This window comes from Botryllus schlosseri, chromosome 3 (assembly GCF_051294905.1).
Source record: "Botryllus schlosseri isolate E-star chromosome 3, Bs_hap1, whole genome shotgun sequence".
NCBI lineage: Eukaryota > Metazoa > Chordata > Ascidiacea > Stolidobranchia > Styelidae > Botryllus > Botryllus schlosseri.
The window spans coordinates 27,334,239-27,351,562 of record NC_137238.1 but is presented as its reverse complement, the minus strand read 5'-3'; the positions used below and the strand labels follow the sequence as shown (position 1 = coordinate 27,351,562).

The following is a 17,324-nucleotide window of genomic DNA, read 5'->3' as shown; positions in this document are numbered from 1 at the left end:
CTCAATGTTAATATTATTCAGCACCGCGCAACGCAACATTTATGCTACGAATATCGTTTACACTTTACAGAAACGATGTGATGTCACGAACTACAGTACGCACCACGATATTCGGAATTCCTTATGCGCTTTGACACAAGCCAATCGGTTCTTGTCGTATTTTCTTGTCGGAGCGTAGTTGCGTTGATTGAATATTTGGATTGTCATCAATTTCATTCCGTAAACGCATAATATTTATCATTATTTTTATTGCCATTTTGTCTGATTGTTATGTCGTAAAACGTCAGCCAACTCTACGCATGTACCCTGGTAAACATGTAGGCTAGTTGCAGGGCAATCTGAACCATGGAGTCTTATCGGGTGACATATACTGCTATTTAACCCGACGATCAATGCAAAGTTCATCCAACGGGTTTAACGTGCTGGTGGTATACGCGCGAGTACGCGTCTGCGCCCAGCAACATATAGCAAGTCATTATTGCGTATCCGATATGTGGTATCTTAATAACTTCCAGATATGAAGCATGGCAATATATAAGATGTTAGCCAAGGGCGTAACTCGGTGCAAGATTTCAGGTTACACCTTATTTGCGGCACAGAGACTGAGGTAACGTACACTTTGTAGTGTCGGTACCGCTAGAATCGCGCCAAGTTGAGCTATGCGTTCACCGAGACTTATCGGATTACGCTTTTACATAAAATATCGCGCAGCCGAGTGATAGAACGAGGGATTATTGGGAGAGAGGGTCGGGACGAGCGAGAGAGCCCGTACAAAAAGGAGAGAGGGATACGCCGCGTCTCGACGCCAAAGATCGTAGTAAAGTGTAGTAACGGCTCAAATCAAAATTCGAAGCCTACCGTTAAGCAGGGCAGGTGAATTAAGCGTGATAATTTGTGCGCATCGGATAGATTTTAATGTGTAAAATCGACACTTATATCGCAGTAAAGACTTTGCGCAGTTAGTGTGTGCTGCAACGGGCAAGCAATAGCTATACTTCTACCGGAGGTGTTAGCTGTTGTAGCACCATTAGCAAGGCAGTGCCATATAATATACACCAGAACCGAAGAATGCAGCACAGCAGTAATGCACTGATAGGAATGGAAGATGTACAGAAGTTCAATATAAAATTGAATAACATAGTCATACTGAAATATACCCGAATATATTTAACAGACTCGTCAGGGGTAATCGTCAGCATCTAGTAGAGAAAACGAACTTTGTATTCAATAGACGTTTGACCGTCAGCCGAAAATATTCCGATTTATTTCAAGACGACATACTATTCAATTATGTATTGAAGTATATGCCAGTTATAAATATACAATAGACACGCTATACACGAAACCAGATTTAGCGCGCCTTGTGTATTAGGATTCGTACTGTATTTTTGGACATCGCATTGATAAATAAATCACAGTAATGGACTACGCACGATACAGACAACCAGTTGCGACGTATTCAGCGCAATCGTGCGGCATAGAGTGAGCGGTTGGCCGGCGCTTAAATGCAAGAGTCGCCGCGCCATCAGACATTCGACTGGGTAGTACGTCGGACGTGAAAACGGCTTCGGCTGGTGGTCGATCATATAACAATGTGTCTTATTGCTTACAGTTTATAATATTACGATAACAACAGCTCAGCTGCTACAAGGATTATTGGATATACGCAACTTCATTTTTTGCTATTGGATATAACGTCCCGGAAATTTTACCGTTCTAAAATCAAGGTAAGAGGCTTTACAAATGCGGCGACATCTGTTACTGAATACCGAATGAGCTGGTAGTAAAGGTGCGCTTAGGGTTTATTTGGCGAGCACAGAAGTCGGTAGCATAGCATTTCAAGGTTATTATATTATGATATTTGTGCGATCGTTGCTTGGAGTAGTCAGCTGTGTATTAATTAATAGGCAGTCTGGTCTTCACACTAAATTATACTAGTCGAGTTCATAGCACCGGCGCAGGTTGACAGGCACCTCTATTGCTGCAACCCTGTTATTAGCAGTCTTTGATGACTTTTGCGCTAGGCGCCTGTTGTGAAAGTCCGATAAAGACATGAATAGCCGTGCGTTCTGTAAATGTAAGCCCCTCATTGTGCCCGCGGAATCAAATTGCTAATGGAGACAATGAGTCTTGACTGTTGAAACGGTTTTGTTGTCTTGCTATTCAATGGGAATGCTCCCCTTGCCGCTGGTCGCTGCGCGTGTAGAAAGGTACAAGTTACACGTTATCCTTGCCGAAAACGAATTAGTATGCGACAATTTACATCGATATTTTGTATCCTAAACTACACGATTTACGAGCAGTGTTGTATTAGTAGATGTCTATACGGGGCAATGTACTTATATCCAGTCATGTAATAAACTATCTTGTTTTCATTCGAATAAAGAGAGAAAAGTAGATCGAAAGATAATAAAACGTATGCCTTTCTGCAGTATACTGCAATCTTAAAATATTTATGACAATGCGAAGGCCAGGATTATGGCGCTCGCACTGCTAGGCAATGTAATCCAAGCCGTTACATTACTACGGGATAGTAGGTTAAGTAAACGCAGACAGTCTCTAGTCATAAAGTTTCGTAGCGTGCCATTATACTGCAATACATTCAATCGATAAACTTATATTCTCTTCACAGAAACGCTATTGCCTGTCGGGATGGAACACAGGCAAACGAAAGAAGCACTCTTGCGGCATCTTCTGGACGGTGAAATCAGCACTCCCGATGTAAGTCAACGCTGTGGTATTTTAGCATAAACGGGTGTATTTTAACTGTGTTCTCCATTATATTTACAGGAGAAAACGATATACTCTTATCTACTCGGATACAGGCTGTTTCAGACGCCCGAAAATCTTCTGAAGGAGATACAGTGTCGGATTAAAAGCCCGGAATCGTCCGAGACAGGACCTCGCTTTTTGAGAAAGAATCAAAAGGCCGCCAGGCCAAAGGATTTATCAGCTTGTTCAAAATGCCAGAGAAGACGGCAAAACCCTAAAACCGTCAGCAAAAGCACAAATAACATGCTCGAAAACGACCCTTCTCCGTTGTACGTCGAGATGCTTCGTGCAAACGTGATGATGCAAGGCCCGAAACGCCCGTTGCCAAAGCTATCTGACTCTCAAACCCTGTCGCCGAATATATCCACGAGCGGTATATCAAGCGACACTTTAGCGAAGCCTTCGGACTTTGACGATTACAGATCAGTCGCCAGCGGCTTTGACGAAGACAACCGGCGCAATACGGCCCCGCCCGCCGCCCTGCGGGCTCTCCCGTCCCCGCATAAATTAAACAAAGCGCCGAGCGTTAACGCGAGCCAGCTCGCGTCTAATTACGCGTCCACCGCCAGCATGGGAGCTATTCTCGAGAAACTGCCCGAAACAAACATAGACGAAGTCCCAATTTCGGAAGATATAATCGCGATGGGTGATGACACGATCAGAAGGAGGAGAAAAGGCCGCAGGCGCCCAGAACCCGAAAGCCTCCCATCCCATGAACCCCTTAAAACATCAGAAAACACCAACACGGATCGTAGGTCCGTGGCATCTCGTGACTCTGGGATCTTATCTGGATTATTAGATCACGAAATTGATTCGGAATACCAAAGCAGTAACATCAATAACAACAATTCCGAAGCCAAATCCGACGAAGGCACTTCGGGTCAGTCCGGCAATGCGCAAAAGAGATTATTAGGCCCGACCTTGCCCGCTTCAGATTCGCTGGATCAGTTAGCGAAAGGTAATGCATGATTTTAACTTAGCGCGGTTAAAGTCTTCTTCGGTATCAAGGTGTTAGGTTGAGTGATTTGAATGATACTGCGAAATTTTAGACAAATTACTACCTCGTGTAAATTTTGATAGCAGCGTGTATAATCGTAGCGATGTTTCATTCGTCTCGTCTCTCTACCATTGATTGAGTGGTACTGTTACAGTTCAGACGACATGTTTCCGCGTGTAAGTTTCAACATTAAGTTATTTCCGTGTGTGGCATGTGACATCTCGATAGAAAAAAATCGCGACTTCCCGTTTTACTGAAAGATGATCCGGTGTTTATTGCATTATTTCGAGCATTTCGTTAACTCTGAAAAATCCCACGTTGCAGACATCGAATCCCAAATATGCGAGCATCTCAGCGACGACAGCAACTTACCGAACAGTGTTCAAACCCGCAACAAACACCTGCTGAAAGTACTACTGATCTGGGTGCGTGACTTTCCGGGCGACTTCAAGAAAAACGAGACTTCGGGCACCCTGAAAGAACTCATCAATAACCTTGCGAACGATTCACAGGTAATTGCGAATTCAAGACTGCTCGCTACCGACACCTGCCGGTGATCAGATTTTTACGTTTTTAACGCCGTTGCTTTCCAATTCTCGCAGGAATTGAAAGACCACTGTTCATCGGTACTCGAAACTTTGAATAAGTCTTCGGAAGGCAAAACATCGGTCAACGCTGACTTGAAATCAGACACGTTACCGCGAGACGAACACTTCCAAGACACGAAGGAAGCCATGATCGCCATGGTTACTGGCATGAGTGACGCGGGCGATGCAAATAAAGTAGCCGAGCAACTGTGCCTCATCGAAATGGTAAGTTTGTCAGCTTACCATCCATAAATGATAAATTCAATGCGGTTGTACATACACTGCTACTCTTATGACACCATTGCAAAAACCAAATAGTCATCAATTCGCTGAACCAACCACGTCTCTAAGTAGAAGGTATTCATTTTCGCCATTCTGATGTCAATATCTTGTCATTTCAGGATCTCCTCAGTCATCTGGGAGCCGAAGAATTTCTGCAAGTATTCAACAACAATAAAGACGAAGAAGCGAATTGTAACTTGGGCGCGTCGGTGCGCTGGTTCAACCATTTGAGTCACCTGGTGGCCACTTCAGTATGCCTGGTAAGAAACCGCGTTTGTACGGCATACCAATGCCCGATATTCACTATGTCCGTTCTATGACAGTGCCGAAAACCGAAACACAGGAGGCAGGTGATATCGCTTTTTACGAGGACGGCCGCCACGTGCTATCAGCTGTCGAATTTCAATTCGGCTATGGCGATCCTGACCGGTCTGAGCCTAGGCGCTGTCGCCCGGCTGAAACGTACTTGGAGCAAAGTGGATGTCTACGAACTTGAGCAATTGCAGGTAATAAAACAGATGCCCATTGTATTCCACATATTTTATTTCTGCACCGTAAATACACGGATGGAAAGCAGGCGTTGATACCTAATTTCCACTATATATAGTAGGGTGACAATCAAGCCATCGGCTCTTCCTGATAACTAATCTTGGTTTTATACCAATTCCAATCGTTCAAAACTAGTCTAATACATCAATCTCATAGATCTATCCCATGGGTGCGATCATTCATGGTCCTGCTTATGTGTGCCACTTTTTCATGTCCTCTTTGGCGTTTTACGCTGGAACAGAACCCACTCCACTATTGTGATATATCCATAGGAATTCGTTTGCACTTTGCTGATAATGATATAGTCTATATCTTAGAAGACATCTTTTGACACTCATTATTACCTCACAGGCCGTGTTCGACCCAAGCAACAACTTCCGCCGCTATCGGAAAATGTTTAACGCCCGCTGGGCGGCAATGCGCGACCACCAAGAGTCGGATTTCGTGAAGCCGTCTCCGGAACCGGAAAACCATCGCTACTCTACGGCATCGCAACACTCCGTGTCGTCGCGACTGTCTGTCACCTCTGTGACTTCACAGCACCGGGACTCGGGCATCGAGTGCGAGAACGACTCTTCCGCGAAGACAACCCCCGTGACGTCATCATCGGCGTCATCGACTCCTCAAAAGAGATTCACTTTCGACGAAATCATATCTTCCGGTTTGGAAGACGGGGTGCTGGTGCCATTTTTGACTCTGATGGTCAAGGACGTGTATTTTCTCAATCATTCAACGCCAACGATAGAGCCTAACGGCACCATAAATTTCGAGGTGAGTCCCCAACTTCCGTAGATTAATGGCTAGCCTACAATATTAAATTACTTTCTGACCACCTTTGCATGTGAAATAGAAAACGCAGATAGATAGTTTTTTTGTACCCATACCGCGTTATTTTAATTTTGCAATTTCCTTCTACAGAAAATTCGTCATCTGGGAGAGATATTACACCCATTGGAAACGTGGAAGAACAAGTCGTGCGTCTACAAGAAAAACGCCAAACTGCAAGATTTTCTGCTAAACTCGCCCGTTCTGAAAGATGCAGGTAAATATCGACTTGTTTAAATTCATTGTGGGAATTTAGGATACAGGAATCATTAAACACCGTGAAGACTATCCCTTCGTTTTTCTTGCCTCCGTAATTATTGTGTAACTAACAGGGTGATCTCCTTTTCAGAACTGTACAACCTCTCCTACAAACGGGAACCGCCCAAGAACAAATTTGAGAAGAACCAGCTCAAGACCATACGAACAGAGCTGGAGTATTCGAAACGCGGCAACGTTGTTCGAAGAATGATCGCAAGGCGGAAGACAATGTAACTTGCGCGCCCGGATGCCAGAAGGCTTGTACTAAGAGAGCACACGGACCCGACACTATGCAACAGTACGCTGTCCTTGTACAAAGCAAAGGCATACTTGAGCTCCAGCGAGAGCTCCACCATTCCTGCGGACTACGTAGCAACGGTGACATCACCGATTCGAATCGAATTACGTTCCTGATGATTTTCGACCGATTTCGCTTGACCCTGCGAAGGACATGTAGACATCAGACCAAGCCTATGCGTTTCGCTGAGAACTGGCTTACTAGTAGATATATATATAGTGCCTTATTTTCGAAAGTTTTTCGGTCATGTCTGCGGATATCTGAGCTGTTTTGTCGTAATTTTTATAAGGTTGTTCCGTTTTTGTTACATAAATATTAAATCAATGACACCGTTCTGGAGAGTGATACATTTGCTTATGATAGAATCAGGCGTTGATAATTCAAGGTTGCAACGAACTTGTGATGCGTCCGTTGCCACTATAAAGTCCGGAGGCTTAAATCGGCTTAAGGAGTCCGAATTTGTGGGGGATAGTTTAAATTACGTTTGTGACCAAAACTGTGACCTTACTGTGAGATCACAGAAGCACCGGGCGATTTTCATCACAGTTTTATTACTCGCGTTTCCTTCGTCAACAATTCACCCTTTCTTGTTCCCGTTACAGTTTCGTGCCGAATTCTTATTATATGTTGCTATTTTTTCTACGTATAGTTACTTTGTCTCTATTCCCTATTACGCTACTACTGCCGCGCGATGCAAGCAAAACATGTTTCAGAGTGCAAAACAGCGCATTAGTATGTCTTTTTTTTCCGTTTTTGATGCTGTGTTAATTGAAACAAATTGCTTTTTATCATGAGCTTTCTATTGCAAAATTTTCTCTACGCCTATGGCGCTAATACACGGAAACAATTTCCCTCGAAATTTCATGCATTCGAACCTTTTTCGACAGAATATGAGTCAGTCGCAGGTTACTTATATCAGATTCGCACAAGGCACAATTTACGCGAAGATTATGGTATTTTCTCCACCTTTCAAAGTCACATAAAGGCTCGTATTCGACACCACATCTATTCGATGGGTGCGATGTTCAGCTTGGTAATAATGTGGTAATAGAGTGCCATTTGCGAATGATGGTTATCAGAGCTCTACATTTGCATCTCGAATTGAGGTTGAATAACAATATTGAAATCGGACGTAACGAAGTCCAATTCTAAACGTAACTGTGACAGGCACACACCGTCTATCTTCAAGTTAGCTCGAATAAGGAAGGCAGCGTGCATCATCGAGATTTTTGAATCAGCAGCGCCACTTTTCCTCTCCATGCAATGCGAAGGGCTTAGCGGGGAAGTGCGTGGCTACCAGTTTTCAAGCAATTATTTGGTCAGTAGGCACTACTGACAGGGGGTTTCAACGAACAGCCGCCTATCAAGAAGCCTTTTTGTTGCTTGCTGAACGACTCAGCTCTCAAAATCGTCTCGAGAGGAAGCGAGAAACACAGGAGACCTTCCAAGAACTTACATATTACAAAATGCGAAGTGTCCGGATAAGAATTACTAATTGAATTCTAAACATTCACGTATCACGTACGACATCTAGCGTTTAGCCATTGATGACATCCAGTTCATTTGTAACGCTCGGGTCCACTCTCCCAGTATGTTTTTCATCCTTGATTATTTACTTCAATATCTATAAGCAATATCTATAATCTATCTAAGAATGAGCTGCTTGGAAAGTTCCGAGATGATCAACTGAACCACCTTCTCATCTCGGAGCAATGAAATCTTACAATATAACTCAGTAGAATCGATGTCGTACCGCGTACACATTTCATGTCCAGTTTTATGTAGGCTACAATACGTGAAGGTATTCCAGTTAGCTCACGTGAAGCTACATGTAGGCCATACATGATAATGCGATACTTAGGCTACAATCAACATCTCTAGTTACAGTTATGATACAGCACATCCAGGACGGCAAATACTTGATTATTGCGTAGGCCTATTATTTATGGTTCACAATGGGCTCTTCACCAAGTGGTAGGCTACTGGTATTTGGACGTGCCCCTCTAAATGTTACAATAGGCTATATAACAGGGACGGGCAGCATACGACCCGCGACGTGATTTTGAGCGGCCCACAGAGCGTTTCCGGCCGTACATGAAAATATGGCGCGCAATACCCCACTATTTGCTTATTACTTCAAATGATATAGTGACTGTAGCAGTGACGTGCGGTCCAATGAGGCAGGTGAGGCAGTGCCTCACCAATCGTCTGGATGAGTACGTGAAAATTATGAAAGCCCTCGATGAGACGATGATTTTATTGACATTTTATATCGATGTTCATAAATAACTAAATTTGAACATTTTTTCACCCACCATCATCAATTTGCATAATTATTATTCAAAAATACAGCGCGAAAGGAGAGGTGAGGCCACATGTGAGGCACGGGTGGGTCGTGCCTCACCTGCGACAATGCAATTGATCATAAATAGCTCGGAATTCATGATAACTGGTGTCAATCAAATGCTATCGTCACACTGATTCCGAAAATCCAAATATTAACAGTGTTAGAGCACCAGAACCCCCCAAAATTGCCAAGGAAAGTGACATTCGGCTTTATTACAGACAATTCCATCGCAGACAAACAATAGCCAGGTGAGGCACAAACTAATCTGCCTCATCCACTATTCGCTTACAATTGGACAATTGCAACAGAGTGAAGCGCGCTATCAATTTCGGAATCCTACAGTCTTGTAGGAATTATATAGTAGCGACGGCCAATACGTAATGCGGAGCAAATACATTCCCTTACTTATGCAGCTGTTATGTATTTTCCATCCATAGCTACGTTAAATTGTGGTAAGTGATATCTACTTTGCATAGGCTGCATTGTCGTTGTTTGTGGCCTTTATGCTGTGTTCGACTGTCATACCTATAACCCTTAATTGTGGTATGTGATAGCTATACTTACATAGCCTGCGTTGTCGTTGTTTGTGGTCAGATGTGCGACTCCCAGTGTTTCTCCGCTAAATCTAGTGTATTTTGACTTGGCCTAGTGTCCTGGTGCATCTTCTTTCGAAATTCGGAAAATCTAATGTATTTTTTTCTGAAAACATTATATGTAAATGAGGATGCTATTTTCATGTGCTTCGAATAATTTATACCGGTACTTGAAGAGATAGTAATCATTATCCGTCTAAACTTGCCCATTTAGCACAATGGCGACCAGTCCTACACGTATTGTAGAATGTGGAATTGCAACGGCTATCAAGCGTGCAAAGGAAAAGCTCTATACCCGCTGCTGTTGTTATTAACATTTTGTGTCTCTTTATCAGGTACTTTACGTGCGTGCCTGTTTGTGTGTGTATGTGTGTGTGTGTGTGTGTATGTGTGGGGGTCCGTGCCTCACCAGCCATGAACACCACCGCACGTCACTGGACTGTAAGTTATTCTTTAGCGTGCGTGCGTGTGTGTGTGTGTGTGATTAGAGTGCAAGAGTGGAGCTTACGCGCGAATTCGTGAACACGAAAAGGCTTGCATTATCGACCTTTACGTACGTACTCAACCGCAATCTATTGATATCTTGATAAATTTGGAAAAAATCCGAACCCTCGTTGGATCACTGGGACCTAAAATACTTGAAATATTCTCCATGATAATTCCATGATTACACTCCGTGAATTTGTCTACAATTACATGCTGACAGAATCTTTCCTCAAAAAAAATTCGACCTGCGTGAGGTATTGGGTATGTGACGAATGATTTACGTTTTAGGGGGTGTAAAGTAAATTTGGATCGACATTTGCATTTTTCTATATCATCTTTCAGACTAACAAACCCGCCATAATTTTTGATGTGAAGTATAGGGCTTGTATCAGTGTATATAATGGCACATATTTTTTGAATCAATAACATCCTCGAGTGGACTGTTTTCAAGTCAATTACAGTATTTATGGGGTGGGGGACCTATGGTACCATAGCCAAATCAAGCAAAATAGATAGACCAACTAATGACTTAACAACAGAAACTCGCCTACATATATATAGGCTGTAAATCATAGTTACCTGTGGTGTTTTATCGCTATTACGAGGTATTTGAAAGACAAAATGTCGATTTGCGGGTAATATGTATGTGGCATTAATTTTGTAAGTTTGAGCGTAAATCAAAACATGATTTTATGCCAACATTTGAGTTGATATAATCTATTTCATTCTTGAAGGTCGAGACGAAACATTCTTCATTGACTTGCTGTAGCTTAGCTTATAGTACACAACAAAACAAGTTAACAAATTTGAGTTTTTGAGCGTATGTCTCATAGGTCCCATGGTCGTGTGCCTTTGGACCCACCGGGTGGGGACCGATGACACGTTCGAGCAACACTCTTTAAACGTTCATAAATATTTTTTTAAAAGGCGGATATTCATGTGAATGTCCGCAATAGGTAGAGCTTGTATCGAAGTGTTGAGACAGCAAAAGATCTGCTATTCTCGGTTGAAGATTTGAGGGCCAGAGATCATTTTGCAATTTTTGATCCATCGGTACCGCATCTCCCCTACTACATTTTCCCATATACGGCCCGCCGACTGGAGAAGTTGCCCGACCCTGCCATAGGCATAGCCTACCTTTACGAAATCAAATGCCCATCTTCCTAAACTTTTACGCAGCCTATCTTCATATTTCCCATGCGTATACATTACAGCAGGACCACTTTTGCCCTCCACGCAATCCCGGTGTGTGAAGGGCTTACCGGGGAGCGGTGGCTACCAGTTTTACAACAAATATATGGTCGGCCGTCTGTACTGACAAGGGTTTCAACGCACAGCCGCCAATCAAGAAGCCTTAATTGTTATTGCTTGTTAAACGACGCAGCTCTCGAAGCCGTCTCGCTGCATACCGAGAAGCATCCTCCGTGCACGGTTGACTGCGAAAAAATCTACATATTACAAATGCGAAGTGGCCGGAAAAGAATTACGGACTGAATTCTAAACATTCCACGGATCACGTACGACATCTAGCGCTTAGCGATTGCCCACATTGAGTGAATTCGTAACGCTCGGGTCTATAGTCTGATTTTCATCCTTCATTACTGATTTTAATGTCTATAAGCATCCCTAAGAAATGAGTTGCTAGGGAAGATCCGAGATGATCAACTGAACCACCATCTCAGCTCAGAGCAATGAAATATTACAATAAAACTCATTAGAATCGATGCCGTTCCGAGTACACATTTCATGTCCAGCTTTATGTAGGCTACAATACATGAACGAATTCCAGTTAGCTAACGTGAAGCTACATGCAGGCCACACATGATAATGCGACACTTACAATCCACATCTCCAGTTACCGTTATGATACCCCACATCCGGGACGGCAAATACTTGATTATTGCGTAGGCCTATCATTCATAGATCGCAATAGGCGATTCACTAAGTAGTACTGGCTGCCAGAGATGAGCATGGATTAGGATTAGGTTTCGAAAAAACAGGATTTGTGAAATTTTGTCACATTCGGATTGGATTTGGATGAGACATTTTTTTCAGAACGGATTAGGATTTGGATTGGATTTACCTATTTTCTGGGAGATTGAAATGTCGTGTGGCGAATGGCAATAAACTTTATTCAGATCAGGTATTAATGTAATAACGGTTACTTAGTTATCTTGAATCAAGTGAATCGTTGGTTGTGAAAGAAATTTTTTGAATCCCTCCATTGCATAAATTAGTATTTTTTCTGAATTTCCAGTTGGAATCGGATTAGGATTGGACATGGGCTTGAACATGAAAAAGTTAGGGATTAGGATTTGGATTTGGATTTGAAAGTTCAGATTTGGATTGGATTAGGACATAGAAATTTCAAATCCGCTCATCTCTGCTGGCTACTGGTGAGGCATCAATATTTGGATGTCATCATCATCATTGCTTTATTAGCAATTTTTATCAGTTCAATACACCACAAAAATGCGATACAATGAAAAGACAGGAGGATGTCGAAGCAACTTGGAGTAGTCTATGGAATCAGACACCCACCTTGGCCAAGGCAATGTAAAGAGGAGGCATGCAGACTGAATAAAAGTAAAGAAGATAGTATAGAAAAGGAAAGCGATAAGAAATAGGGCGGCGTGTCATGGGAAGCGAGATCGATAGGTCAGTCGTGGTCTAGTAATCTTGAGGATGGTCTGTGTCCCCATCCTCGTTAACTTTTACGTTGCCTATCGTCATATTTCCCATGCGTATACATTTCGGCAGTGGCGCACTCCACAGCAGGGGTGTCGAAGACATCCATCCATTATAATTAGGCGGAGAGCACAATGCCATGACATTGTCTGAAATGGAGATCTGGGATACGCAAAAGTTAAGAGCCGCTTCTCCGAAGTGAAACTAGCATTTGTATCCCGCGTGCGGTCTAATTCTTATGAGTGGAAACTTTGTGCCCAGATCTCTACTGACACGGAATGGCACAGTTTCCTGACAGCTCATAAGAACGTATTTTCGACTGCTTCTCACAACTACTTACTTACTTGCTTGCTTACCTACTTAAGTATATTTTAGCGTCGCTACTTTTACTTTTTGTTCAGTAGCTTTCTCAACTACTTTGACCACCTCTGTACAGTAGGGTTGTTCCAAAAAAACAACAACTTTTTTCCAAATTTCACTCGCTTAGTGATAAAATTGTCAGGTCGTCTAAAAAACGCTACACACTAAATTTCACTCAATTTTGACCAGTAAAGGCCGTGCAATCTTGAATTGAAATTTCGACCATTTCTGAACTTGAAACTATTTACGGTGGCAAATTTCGACACTTCGGTATCACCAAACATCTTGTTCCAGGCATTTCTGAAGTGAGAATGATACTTTTTCACGCGTTTACATCTTGATAAAGGCCTGTGATAGAGTTTGAATGATGAAATTGCTAATATATGAAAAATGAATATGACACTGATAAGCTGGATCCACATTGAAAGAGCCCCGTAAAAACGAAGGTGACATACGTCGCATATAAATACAGCCCTCAGCACTGAAATTCGGGACCACCAAGAGAAAATTAATGGACAAGCAGGTAAAATGCAGTAAAATATATTCCCCAGACTTCAGGCGATATTTTTTTTCGCAGCAGTGTTAATTTCACGTAATGAGAGCAAATAAGCTTGTTGCTGTTGTCTTCAAAACGCATCATGATATATTTATTTCGATATCCTGAAGTAGAATGTCTATATTCCTCAGCCAAGCGAACTTCTACTTGCGAGACATTTTGTCGACTTTTAGAGATCCTGCATCATTCTCGAGACACTTATATTAAGGAAACTCGAGTATCTCGCGATTCGATGTTCAAAGAATCTCAGGTTAGGTTGATAGCGATGCTGGTCTCATGTTTCGGTGTTTGAGACAACGACCCCGTAGATACGCCATGTTGAACTCACTGTGCAATGTTTGCTTACCCCTTATATTTTCATTGTATCTAAATCTTGTGGTGTATTTAACTGATAGGACCGTGATATTCAGCTAAGCATAAGAACGAAAATAAATAGAGACGAAAGACGTTATGACGTTTTCCATTCATGATGAACATAAGGGTCAGAGAGTTGAATTTTCGACTCTCTACCATCTATCGAATGCTGCAAACTGCAAGTTCAAAGAGAATTCTCAATTCTCAATATGCCGTGAAGAATCACCACCGTAACGTGGTCACAATCGCCTTTAATTTACTATCGGGGTTCGTGAATGAGCACAGTGTGTTCATACGATATCAGAAAACAACTTTAATCTTCAACCCACCAAGTTTTAGTAGCAACATAAGGCAATGGTTGTGCGTATAATTAACTAACTGAACTAACAACGCACTTCCTGAGCAAACATTTTGTGATCTTTATCTCCACCCTACTACTATTTACCTTACTAATTAGCACTAATGACTCTACAATACGAACAGAACCCCTGATTTACGATGGCTTCTCACTATCTCCATTTTTGAGACACGGCTCACTGCATTGGTGGTTCGAACTGATTAGGTGTCGTAGTAAGTAAAACTTTGGACAGGAAATGCTCTAATAGTACAAAACAAGATGGATAGGCGTCATTGATGGTCCAAATTTTGAGGATGCATAGTTCAGTAGATTGTAAGTAGCATGTGCTCAATGCTCATACCTGATCAGTCCAGTCAGACATCAACAAGGACCCACTTTGTTTACGGGAAATACAATTCGAAACATCCAGGAGATACTGTACATAATATTTTCCCGGTATGCCCCGTGGTCTTCGTTACAGTAATGTGATACAGGTGTTATTATTAACCCTCTTGAGTCTGACTAATCATCAGATCTTTCGTTAGAGATAAGAATGCGGTATCTCTAAGTAAAAACATCAAATTGTTTCATAAACATCGGTAGGTTGGTCCCTCAATCTGTCACTTTGGAGAGAGCGCCGCTCTCTGTGCACCGATTCTGTCAATTTTCAGAACGGCCGACGTGTAGGCGCGCAGACCCATGTGGAGCGGTCTATTCGACATCTGCATGTCATATATGTTTCATCATATCTGATTGGAGGACCTGCATCACGGTAACTGAGTATATTTTTCGAAAAGTGAACGTATTTGTAGTGTCGTTTGTCATTTTGCAGTAGTCACCAAGATGTATCCTGATATTCCGAAAATAGCCACCAAGGGCCTACGATATCGTAGGCCCCGAACCACCTATTTCAACCTCCATTTTATTACTCCCAGTTGAAATCATTTTAATATGTATCGGAGATCTCTATTCCGTAATTTGGTAGAAATTTATGGCTTTACTTGTACCAATGTTTCTGCAGAGCAGTGTAATTCCTCTGGTGCCGATTTCTTGGTGCACAAGCCTGTCTAATGCAGTGGTTCTTAACCTTATCTCCAGCGCCCCCCAGGGGACGATTTCGATTTTGAAGGGGGCGGAAACAATCAGTGGGTGATATGGGGGGTGGGGTGGACTCAGGGGGTCTTATGGGGGGGGGGGGCGCTGAAGAAAAACGGCCTCGCAGTAGATGGTGTAGCGAGGACATATGATTATACAGTAGAACAGGGGTTCCCAACTTCCCTTGTATAGCGGGCCGCACTTTAACAGCAAAAGACGCTGCGGGCCGCAGAACATTAATTCCATGTATATTCGTGGGCTACTATTAAATTTAGGCTACTGAAGCCTATTTACCAGTCGTATACGGGCGTTTAGTACATTTTATGCATTCTAAAGCATTAATGGACAGAGTTCGTATGTTTGCAGTTTTGTTTTGTGAGAATATTATCTTCCAGCGGCGCAAGTATATCCCATCATTGAGCGTGTATTGCATTAGTTGCCAAGTCGGTATATGCACCTTCAAACCCGTCCACCAGAGAACCGAAGTCTCCGTTTCAATATGTGGGCGAGCAAGTAGAAAATTACGGTCATTTTTTTGCTACAGAGGCCATTATCACTTCGAGCTCCCAGTGATATGAGAACAAGTCTGGCGTTCGGGTCATTTCTGAACAAACCAATCAACCCAACTCCTCTCCTTCCATGGAAGGAGCCCTGCGCCAATACAGATAGAATTGAGCTTTGTTAAGTTGATGTTTTTCGCTGGTCCCTCCTACCCGCGTTTGCCCTGCCAGCATTTCTACTCTGATGAAAAGCATCCAGATAATTAATTAGCTATGTAATGTCTGTGGAGTCGAAGGATCCGTCCGATGCTAGGCTAAAGTAATCTAAGCGTCAACATATTTCAGAATATGCGAAGAAAGATCGACTGAAATTGCTATTACTCTTCTGGTCACGGTTGAATCAGACAACTGCAGCTTCAAAATTTGTCAAGTGATGTTGTCCTTGCTGTTAAGTTCCGGAAGCAGCGAATATTCATACAGTATATTAAAGTTTTATTGAAATCACACTTTTTCTGGCAAATGTCATGGGTTTAGCGATATTCCAATCAATTTTGAACCATGCGTCTGTAACATCGTCGACGATTTTAACAATGCCGCGGAACATAGATTGGTGGGCTCGACACCTAGCTAGCAACGTTTTTTCCAACATTAGGCGATACGTATAGCTTCAGAAGAAAGTGCCGTGGTATAATTTGAAGCTTCTACGCTTCGTTACGAAAACTGTTATTCGACAAATATGTCATATCGGTTTTCCATTCATATCTGAGGAAGCAAATTGATTGTTCCGCACAGAGTTACAAACCCAGTTCCCGCCGTTTAATTCCCGATCCTTTTTCTTTTATCTGAGTTAAACACTTTTAAAAGTGTACTACACAACGGAATTCTCTTGAACCAGAGTTCAGCGGAATACCGATTCAAAACAATAACAATCTACAGTCGAGCATATATCAAGAAACCAGAACACATTAAAGAATGAGTAACAAAACGAGACATAGACGGTGCGATAAGAGAGCCAAGTAGCTAAATTAATATATAACATCGTGCCAGTAGCAATTGCGGTTTTAATGAAAGATGTCGCGGGCCGCAAAATAAACGTCTGCGGGCCGCGGGTTGAGAACCCCTGCAGTAGAACAATAGTTTTATATATCACTGAGCTCTCATTGCAAAGTAACATTCGACAAAAATGCCAAATCACGACGTTTTTCGTCGCGCGTCGGCGCAATATACCCCGACGACCTTTCCACCAATGCAGTGATTCATTTTAATCCATGTAAAATGAATTGCGCGGAATTTTGGATTGTCAATTCTCCTTTATAACACTCCCGTATAAAACTAGCTCGGGTTATTTTCACTAAATGTCTCGAACTGGGCATTGTATCCTGCAACGCACAGAGTGTTGAAATCGAAAGGTCTCTGTATACCACTCTTGAGAGTGATGCC

At 42.5% G+C, this 17,324-nt stretch overlaps 1 protein-coding gene across 1 annotated transcript; it reads left to right on the top strand.

Moving 5' to 3' along the window:
* The first annotated feature begins 1,605 nt into the window (after positions 1-1,605).
* On the top strand, positions 1,606-7,427 carry LOC145436289 (uncharacterized). The gene is made up of 10 exons (XM_080313652.1): positions 1,606-1,727; positions 2,633-2,721; positions 2,791-3,730; positions 4,094-4,281; positions 4,372-4,581; positions 4,758-4,898; positions 4,962-5,144; positions 5,539-5,958; positions 6,106-6,229; positions 6,362-7,427. Exons 2-10 carry the CDS (start codon positions 2,653-2,655, stop codon positions 6,502-6,504), a joined length of 2,418 nt encoding a protein of 805 aa, XP_080169778.1. The 5' UTR covers positions 1,606-1,727; positions 2,633-2,652; the 3' UTR covers positions 6,505-7,427.
* Positions 7,428-17,324: the final 9,897 nt, after the last annotated feature.